The sequence below is a fragment of the Zonotrichia albicollis genome, chromosome Z, assembly GCF_047830755.1.
Source record: "Zonotrichia albicollis isolate bZonAlb1 chromosome Z, bZonAlb1.hap1, whole genome shotgun sequence".
NCBI classification, from domain to species: Eukaryota; Metazoa; Chordata; class Aves; order Passeriformes; family Passerellidae; genus Zonotrichia; species Zonotrichia albicollis.
Genome location: NC_133860.1, coordinates 84,435,189 through 84,445,441, shown reverse-complemented (window position 1 = coordinate 84,445,441; position 10,253 = coordinate 84,435,189). Strand labels below are relative to the sequence as shown.

At 49.2% G+C, this 10,253-nt stretch overlaps 1 protein-coding gene across 2 annotated transcripts; it reads left to right on the top strand.

Moving 5' to 3' along the window:
- Positions 1–2,491: 2,491 nt before the first annotated feature.
- LOC141727114 (uncharacterized) lies at positions 2,492–8,201 on the top strand. Of its 2 annotated transcripts, none has more exons than XM_074532941.1 (2): positions 2,492–2,593; positions 5,443–8,201. In XM_074532941.1, the coding sequence occupies exon 2, from the start codon at positions 6,092–6,094 to the stop codon at positions 7,541–7,543; it is 1,452 nt and encodes a 483-aa protein (XP_074389042.1). In that variant the 5' UTR covers positions 2,492–2,593; positions 5,443–6,091; the 3' UTR covers positions 7,544–8,201. The 2 variants fall into 2 exon arrangements, with proteins under 2 accessions (XP_074389042.1, XP_074389041.1); XM_074532940.1 differs by having other exon boundaries at positions 2,555–2,654.
- Positions 8,202–10,253: the final 2,052 nt, after the last annotated feature.

The window sequence follows — 10,253 nt, the reverse complement described above, 5'->3', positions numbered from 1 at the left end:
TTCCGGAGACGAAAATACCCCTCCTGATTCATCATTTGCTGCTGCCACCGGATTAGGTAAGGTCGGGCCCTGCTTTGGGGACCTTTCCGACTTTCCCCCTTGCCTTTTTAAAATTTCCCTGGGGGTGCATGCCCTGCCTTGGGGACCCACCCTTCCACCCTCTTTCCTTGAATTTTTTTTTCCTTTTACTGAAGCCCCAGACTTGGGGACAGTAGGGGGGAGGCAGGGGCTGGTGGAAAGTGGCTTTCTGTTGTTTTCAGGTGGTGGTTTGTACCATCAGAGGAATTTTCCCCCCTTTATAGTATTGGCAGTTCCTGTACTATAAAGGCACTTATGGGTGCTAGTTTGGGAAAATCCCAGAAGGAGGTCTATTATATTCTAAAGAGTATACTGCTTGGAGGTGGCCAGAAGGCCCCCAAGCAAGAATTAAAATTCTTAACTAAGTGGATCTTTTCTAAGTTCCCTGAAATTTCCCCAGAACTTGCAAAACAGCCACACCTTTGGACTGCCGTTTTGGCAAAATTGGAACAAGCAGTTGATTCTGGGGAGACAAAATTAGCAACTGTGGCATTTTGGGCGAACAGAGTGCTCAAAACACTCTCTTCGTCCGGGGAACTTAAGAAAAGCCCTGCCTGTCCCCGATCCCCCCGTTCGGCTTCCCTTACCCCCCAACCCTCTCCCTCTCCCCATAGGCATGAGCCCTCTAGAGGGATTTTGAAGGCCAACAAAAAGCAGGGTTTCCATGCTGTCCCTGCTCCCTCTCGACCGGCTCAGCCTCCCCGTGGGAGGAGCCCTGGCCAAGCTCCTCCCCCTATATCCTCACCCTCTACCCCAGTTCCCGAGTCCCCGGTTGTAACCCCTAAGTCTGTTCGTTTTAGCACCGTTGAAGATGGCAACAGAGCTTCTTCTTCTTCTACTACCCCTTTTCTCTCAAGCGGCAACCCTTTCCTTTACCCTGAACACAGCCCTTGCCCAATCCCCCCTCCCTCGTATCTTCCCCCCGTCCCGCTCGCTCCTCCGTACTCTGAGAGACCTTCAGTTCTTGGCACCCAACCTTCAGCTCCCTCTCAAACTTCTCCCCCGGTTCAGCCTCCCGTTCCCTCCTCCCCCGCTTCACTTTCGCTTTCCCCTCCGCCTCCCAACGCTGCCCAGGGGGGGGAGCGGGGTGGATGGCCTTGCACACTCCCTCCCCTTACGTCAGCGCCAAACCCCGCCTCAACCTCCTCCAGTTTCGGTTCCAACTCCCTCCCCCCCGATTCCCACGGGGTGTCTTCGGGGGGGGGGGGGGCAGTGCCTACGGAGGGCGGGGGGGCAGTGCCTGGCCACAAGCCACAGCAAATGCCTTTACTAGAAGCGGCCCCGGTTACCTATAACCTGGGGGGAGAGGGAACAATTCAGGCTCGATGGGTGCCCTTAGCGGAGGCACGAATTAAAGAGTTGTGCAAGGCACAGAAAGACTACTCCCGAAGGTCAGAATACTTCCGGGGTTTGCTACATAATACCCTTTCCCAGGGAGATTTAGTTCCGGCAGATCTGAGGGCACTCTTCTCCAGCCTTATAATGCCTATGGAATTCAGAGTCTGGGTGAGGGAATGGGGGAGGGAAATATCGGAGGTACTCCCGAGTCTTTGGGGTAATCCGGCCCTGTCCCATGATGCAGATGGTTTGATAATTTCCCTTGATCATCTTTTGGGTGAAAGGCAGTGGGCAGAAGGGGCAAAACAAGCCAGAGCTTTATTCCCCTCCCAGCTGATGGAGACGGCCCGAGCAGCTGAACGAGCTTTCTTCAAGCTGGAAGTAGTTACTTCCCAATGGGAGGATGATGAGGTTTTGCAAGGAGAGCATGAACCATACATGGAATTTATGGAGCGCCTCTACAGATATGTGGAAGCACAGGCGCTCCGGGATGATGACAGGGAAATGATGCTCCAAAGAATGGCATATAGCAATGCAAACGCAGAGTGCCGCAAAGCTATAAAAACTCTCCCTCGTAGTCCTAGACCCACAGTAGAGGCCATGATAGATGTTGTGGTGCGTCAGGTCTCCCTGTCATCACGGTCTAAAAGGGCTTCCGTGGCTTTTACTGAATGCCCCATGCAGGACTGCATAGAGGGAGAAGCTGCCCCCGTTGCCGGCCCTCCAACACCTGGGGCGGGCAAGAGAACATCGGCAACCCATCCCTGTCATCTCTGTGGTAAAGTGGGACATTGGATGCCACAGTGCCCTATGCGGCAAGACTACATGGAATGGAGGCGGAAGCGGGAAAAGGAGGAGAATGAAAAGAAAAAAAACTAGGATTGGAGCGCAGTCCCTCCCTGCGCGTGGATAGAAATGTGGCGGGCTGTTTATCATCATCCGGGGAGAGAAGAAACGAGGGAGAACCGCCGCACACCTTGCCAGATTTGACGCACCTATCGGATTCGAAACACTTTACCTGTGATATTCTGCCCAAACCTGTACTTAACACCATGTCCTCTGTTTCCCCTTACAGGCTGCAGCTAACTAGGAGCATTTACCTCCCTAGCAGTAATTTGCAGCTGGTGTCTGTCGACTTGCAACACCCGGGTCGCTGGAGGAAACTGGGACGATGCAGGTGGACCGTTGTCGGAGACACAAAGCACACACCGCGAGACATCCACATAGTCCCTGGTCTGGTAACTACCGACCGGGACCACTTCGCGGTAGGGCTGTATTGTGTCCGACCCCCGCTTTTCCTCCCTAAGGGACAGGTCATTGCTCAGGCTATTCCTGTGCCAGATAAAGACCATTGCTCGAGCCCGACGGAGAAGGACTCGCCTCCGACCGTGGCCTGGACACAGTTGGTAGGGAGGGAGAAGCCCCGCCTGACATGTCAACTTTCATTGGGCGGGGACAAGAAATTAGTGAGGGGTCTTTTGGACACGGGTGCAGATGTGACGATCATTCCCTCCCGGGAATGGCCGTCGCATTGGGGCCTGCAAAGCGCAGCGGGCACGATTTCTGGTGTTGGGGGCCTCCAATTGGCAAACCAATCAAAGAGCATTGTGCAAATTAAGGGGCCCGACGGGCAATTGGCCTCTATACGCCCGTTCGTTTTAGATTATACAGAGCCCCTCTGGGGAAGGGACCTTTTAGCCCAGTGGGGGGCCAAAATCGATCTCCCGACAGCTCCCCAGGTTTTTCGGGTGGTGGCCACTGAGGAGTGCCGGACCTGGAAACTGAATTGGCTTTCAGATAAACCAGTACAGGTCAAGCAGTGGTCACTTAACAAGCAAAAACTAAAGGCACTCAACGAGCTCGTTCAGGAGCAGTTGTTGAAAGGCCACCTGGAAGAGACCATGTCACCCTGGAACTCCCCAGTGTTTGTCATCAAAAAGCCTAACAAGGATAAGTGGCAGCTCCTGACTGATCTTCGCCGAATTAATAGATTAATAATTGACATGGGTTCCCTTCAGCCAGGGATGCCCTCCCCAGCAATGCTCCCCCGAGATTGGGAATTAGCTGTGATTGATATAAAAGATTGCTTTTTCCAAATTCCCCTTCACCCGGAGGACGCCCCGCGATTTGCATTCACAGTTCCGTCCATCAACTGTGAGTCCCCAGCCAAGCGCTATCATTGGCGGGTGCTTCCGCAGGGCCTCAAGGTCAGCCCTGTGATCTGCCAGTGGTATGTCGCTTCGCTGCTGTCACCCATTCGTACAGCCCTCGGGGATGCCGTCATTGTTCACCATTATATGGACGACATCCTCGTGTGTGCGCCCGACCACAGTCTGCTTGCCCATGCACTTGACCTGACAACCAATGCGTTGGCTGCTGCAGGGTTCGAGCTCCAGCAGGACAAAATTCAGCGGGTGCCACCTTGGAGATACCTGGGCCTCGAAATTACAAAGCGGACAATTGTGCCGCAAAAATTGGCAATTCGGACAAAGGTCCAGACCCTAGCAGATGCCCATCAACTGTGTGGATCCTTAAATTGGGTGAGACCCTGGTTGGGCATTTCAACCGAAGATTTAGCCCCTCTTTTCGATTTGTTAAAAGGGGGAGAGGAGCTTAGTTCTCCTAGGACTCTTACCCCAGAGGCACAGGTAGCTCTGGAGAAAATACAAAAGGATATTTCGGCCAGGCAGGCCCACCGATACCATCCGGGCCTGCCTTTCAAATTTATTATACTGGGAAAATTGCCACACCTTCATGGCATAATACATCAATGGGATGTTAGTCTGAAGGACCAAGGATTAGGAGACAAGCTCTTAATTATAGAGTGGGTCTTTCTGAGCCACCATAGGTCCAAAAGAATGACACGGCCACAGGAGTTGATAGCAGAACTGATTCTCAAAGCAAGATCGAGGATCAGAGAGCTTGCGGGCTGTGATTTCTCATGCATACAGATCCCAATTAAATTGGAATCGGGCCGATTTAAACTAAAAATCTTTGAAGAACTGCTGCAAACTAATGAATACCTTCAGTTTGCACTCGACAGCTACACTGGGCGCATCACAGTAAATCGGCCGTCCCACAAATTATTCAATTCGGGGTTTAAATTCTCGTTGAAAAAGGTTCAGAGCAAGAAGCCACTGGATGCTGTGACAGTTTTTACTGACGCGTCTGGAGCATCCCACAGGTCAGTGATGACTTGGAAGGATCCTCAGACTCAGCAGTGGGAGTCCGATGTTGCTGTTGTAGAGGGCTCTCCACAAGTTGCTGAGTTGGATGCAGTCGTCAGGGCATTTCAGAAATTCCCTGGACCTTTCAATTTGGTCACAGATTCTGAGTATGTCGCAGGTGTAGTGTCTCGAGCTGAGTCAGCTGTTCTTCAAGAGATCACTAATAAGAGATTATTTGAATTGCTGAATAGGCTCGTCGAGTTAGTCTCTAACCGCGAGCATCCATTCTATGTCATGCATGTGAGATCACACACAGATCTACCTGGGTTCATTGCGGAGGGAAACCGTCGCGCCGATTCTTTAGCGGCGGCTGCTGTTTCGCAGGCCCCCCTCCCAGATGTGTTCGGTCAGGCTAAAATCAGCCACCAACTGTTCCATCAAAATGCCCCTGGCCTGGTTCGTCAGTTCAATCTGACGCAGGAGCAGGCCAAGGCAATAGTGGCCACATGTCCCCAATGCCAGCAAGATCAAATGCCTACCATAGCCTCAGGGGCTAATCCCCGGGGTTTGGCAAGCTGCGAGTTGTGGCAGATGGATGTAACGCACATTCCATTTTTTGGCCGATTGTGTTACGTCCACGTCTCAGTGGATACTTTCTCCGGGGCGATCTATGCTTCTGCCCACACAGGTGAAAGGGCAGCGGATGTTCAGAGGCATCTGCTCCAGGCATTCGCTGTCTTGGGCATCCCTAAGACCTTAAAAACAGACAACGGCCCTGCGTATGTTTCCAAGGAGCTGCAAAGCTTTCTGCAGCAATGGGGAATAGTGCATAAAACCGGCATCCCCTATTCCCCGACAGGCCAAGCCATGGTGGAAAGAGCTCACCAGAGCCTTAAGAAGGTCCTATCCCGGCAACTACCGACGATGAAGGCAGAGACCCCCCAAGTCCGGCTATCAAGGGCATTGTACACACTCAACTTCCTGAATTGCTCTTTTGACAGCCAAAACCCTCCGATAGTCCGACATTTCGGCAGTCACCAGCAGCTGCAGCCTAAAACCAGGCCACCGGTTCTTGTAAAAGATCCGGAGACCTGGCAGACGGAGGGCCCCTTTGACCTGGTAACTTGGGGGAGGGGATATGCCTGCGTGTCCACTCCCTCGGGTCCCAAGTGGGTACCATCTAAGTGGGTCAGGCCCTTCGTCCCGAAGCAGGGGATCAAGAAGGAGGCAGTACCACAGGTCCGGCAAGCATGTTGGCGTCGGCGGAAGAAACTATCCCATCAACCCTCCTCATTCTCTCCAGATCTCACTCCAGTTACTGAAGAACCCTCTCCCCCAGCTTCTCCTCCACCCCTTGATCTTTTATACCACCTTTCCTCCTTTTTCGCCCCGGCTCCAACCATTACCCCTCGTGAGTTTTACTTAAATTGGTTGTTTGGAGAGGAACCATATCTGTGAATCCTGCATACTTTTACGGCTCTCCTTTCATTTCAGTTTTATCTCCCCGAATGGTCTTCGAATTGACTACGCTGGCTCTCAATCCTTGTTTGTTGTTGACCGTACTGATGACCTGCGGATTCCTTCTGCCACCTGCGGAGCCGTGGGTCATCCCCCAGCCAAAAATCAACGTCTGGCGTGCCTTGGCCCAATCATTAGGACAGGACAGTATATGCCTCGACACCGGCGCAGCAGAGGACCCGATGTCGTCTTGCCTTGTGGGGATCCCTTTCTCCCCAGGCGAGTTCCCCCCTGCCTTCCAGTCTGCCCTTTCCCCCGTTTTGGCCCAGAGCCTAACTTTCCTCCCCGGTTTTGAACCCAGTAATGCCTGGAGAAGTGGAGTAGCTAGGCTCAGTCCTGCGCCCTCCGAGCCCACAGAACTGCATCTACTCGGTTCCGCCAACTCCTCAATTTGTTTTCAGTTTGAATATAGTTATGCCCCCATATATGAGGGCAGTGAGGTGGTCCGGCAAACAAAGAAACAATATCAAGCGAGCCAGTGGTGCCGCGCTGTTCTAAAAATCATGGGCCCCACCTCTACCAAGCGGACCCCTTACGCCCTTCCCAGGGGGGTGTTCTTGATTTGTGGCGATCGAGCGTGGGCAGGCATCCCCTCTGGTCTGATCGGAGGGCCGTGCACATTTGGCCGGCTGACGCTGTTTACCCCCAACATCACCCAAATTATCAATTGGAAAAGGAATAACATCACATCCGAATTGGCCAGATCTAAAAGAGATCTTAAAGATCTCACTGAGGATTGTGATGGTAAAGTTACCCATTGGTCTCATTCTAAATCCGTCGCCTTTACCATTTTATTGCCATGGTTATCGGTGGCGAAATCTCTGGGTGAATTGGGCCGCCTGGAGTGTTGGGTGGTTAAACAAGCCAATTATACTTCAGCCGCGTTATACGACCTCCTTAAGGACGAGGAAATTACAAGGAAGGCAACGCTCCAAAACAGAGCAGCAATAGATTTTCTACTACTGCTCCATCACCATCACTGTGAGGAGTTTGAGGGCCTCTACTGTCTGAACCTGTCCTCTCGGGCCGAGGACGCCAGACACTCCATCAAAAAACTCCAAGACCTCGTCCATCAGGTCAGGCAAGAGACATCAGACTGGCTGGGGGACATATTCAAGGGTTGGGGCCTTAGCGGGTGGGCCAGTTCGGTGTTAAAATCTGTTTGTAAAGTGGTTTTGAGCTTGATTGTATTTTGCATTTTGATCGTACTGATCCGTAGTTTGATCAAAGGACTAATAGCTAAAGCCACTTCAACGACTGTCAATCATGCCGCACTTCCTCTGGAGGAACATTTTGAGCTGGAGGACCTCTCCTCAGAAGCCGGAGGAGATTCAGATGAAGAGGAATCCACAGAGCTGCCTCAAGAACGTAAGTGGGCTAGCGAACTCCAGCTCGAAGAAAGCGAAGATTGGCAGGACAAGCCGCAGACACCTTCCTTTTGAGTTGCATAGAAAATTTTAATTTTATTTGATAAGAAACGGGGAGATGCTGTGGTGTGTTCTTAAGTTCGTTAGTTTGCTCCCCCCATTTTCTGTATTACTTCCTGCTGCTACCCTGCCAGTTATGTTGCTATGGAAATGAAACTGCTCCTCCCTTGGTTTCTCTTATAAAGTGAAAGTTGTTTCCTCCTTGGGGTCAGTCAATCACTCTTTTTCTCCTCCCAGGTTTCGAGAATTTTCCTTTCTCTGGGAGGTATGGTTGGCTGTAGCCCCGGAGCCCCTCCTATGATTTATAACAGTTGGTTACTTTAGTGTATCAGTTATGTTTCGTACCTCCAAATATGTATTTCTATTGGATAGCCGGGTTTCCCTGCCTTCTTCCCCCCTTTTCCCTTAAAACCCTCTCCTGCCCCTTGTTCGGGGCCATTTGCTGGGTTTTTTCCCCTCTTTGTTGGTTCTTCTGTAATAAACCGACAGTTTTACCCCCAGCAAGTGGTCGCCTCCTGATTCGTCTCTCACCGCGCTGCTCCGAGCTATCCCCCCAGCTCAGCCCGAGGCCAAAGCCGCCGAGGGGGGCTGTTTTCTGATGCGCAGGGGCCCTGGCCTTCGCCCCTCACCAGATAGCCGGATTCCAGGGCCGTTCACGCCCCCGCGCACATATTGACAAGCTTTCCATCCAATCTTATAAAACATACGTAAGAGTAGTTAAAACAAAGACTGGTTCATAAAAGACAAAGAACAGAGCTCTATTCACAGTAACCTTCTAAAGATATACATTAAATAAACTTGTTGCCATCCTAAAGCCAAATCTACAGAGTCCTATTGTTATTTGTCACGTCTACTGCTTGGGAAACTTTTCTGCTTGCTTGGGAAAATTTTCTTCTGTAACAGAACTTCGGGCCACATCCTGAGGCCTAAATACTCTTTTTTAACCATTTCCTAAAAACCCTCTAACTTTATGGATTCCCACATTTCCCCCTCTCTGTTTGACCCAGTATCTTTCATTTTCTTGTCGCTTACTACTTGCGTTTCATAGCTCTACTGTAAAATTTCTGCTTATCATCTCTTGGAGACTTATCTGCACTAAAGCACTGCTACATTACGGCACAGCAACTTAATGCTGTGATGACTTCATCTTTGAAAGAGATATGAATCATGTTTGGTAACAGTTACAAGTTATTGTTCAAAAAACCGTTCATGTCTATACCTTCATCTACTGCTTTCATGAGATTCTGAACACTCTCTGTGCTTCTACTTCCTAAATCTCCGGCTTGTATGACAAAAACTTCCCGGACTGTTCTGTTCATCATTCGCCGAACACAACAAAGTACACAAGGTACCACTATACATATCAGTATTAGAACACTTAGTACATAAAGACATATCTTGTAAAGTTGCCTTAGCTAAGGTGCGAAACTCTATTTTTGAAACAAATCATCTAACCAGGAATTTCCATCTTCTTTAATTTGGGCTGTCAGATCCTTCAATTTTTGAATGCTTTTGTGAATGGATTCAGAATGGTCAGACAAATTCATACAACACAATCTTTCGAATTCTTCACAACCATGCCCTTGTGCCAGTAAAAGAAAATTAATGGCTGCTCTGTTTTGAAGAGTAGCATGTCTAATACTATCAACATCGGTCAACATATCACTGATTGCAGAGGATGTGGCATTAGCTTGTTTGCTCAGCCAACATCCAACTCTATCTAATTGTCTCAATGCTACTGCTGAGGCTAATTGGGGTAAAAATATACCTGCTGAAACCCTTCTGGCGGCATTCCAAGGCATAAAATCACTCTGACAGTTCTCATCATAATGAGGAACAGCTCTCGTTCTCCTTTGTTTCTTTTTCATCACTGCTTTGGCAGTGGGGGCAATTATGGTGAGCATACCAATGCTACAAGGACCACCTTCAAGGTGAGCTGGAATACTTTGCTAAGCTCTGTCTCCGCAAATGAACTAATACTCTTTTGGCAATTGCTATGGATATTGATTCGTCTCCGGAAACACATCCCAACTATTTGAAACATTACACTAAAAACTTAAATTTTTATATGCAAAATAATGAGGAGTAACACTAAACTTTGGGGGATCAATTTTTCGCTAGGCACGAGTCATAAAAGTAAAACAAAAATCTATGGTCAAAGAACTAAGGATTTCTAATTCTTGAGGTTCAGATGTTGCCTTGAGAAGTTTTTTGGACTAAATGTTCTGATTGAAAGAAGGATTGTTTCTATTGTCAATTCCACTTGGCCTACTATTGGATTGTTTTTTGACTAAAGGCAACTCTTTCACTGGCACACCAACTAAACAGGTTGAAAAAGGCTTTTCTGGTTCTGAATTTGACAGACATATAGTATCTGATCTGGCAGCCTTGGCTAAGGTCACCCAAACATTCGTTTTCGGTTGATCCACAGGCAAATTTGCACGACAAAAAACAATTAAAATCAAGCAAAACAAATATACTATTTGAACTTGCTCCATCTCTTTCATGAACTAAGTCTTGGCAGAATTTTTTCTACACAAAATTTCTAACTTAAACTTTCGCCAAAAATTAAGACTGTTAAACAAACATTCAGCATTCAATTAGTATACTCATAAACAACATTGACACAAATTCAGAGTTCATGGGTTCTACTGATGTACAAAGAACGTCAGGCACAAGAGGCGTCAGGCGAGACCCGGGATCTTTAGATTCAGTTCACGTCTGC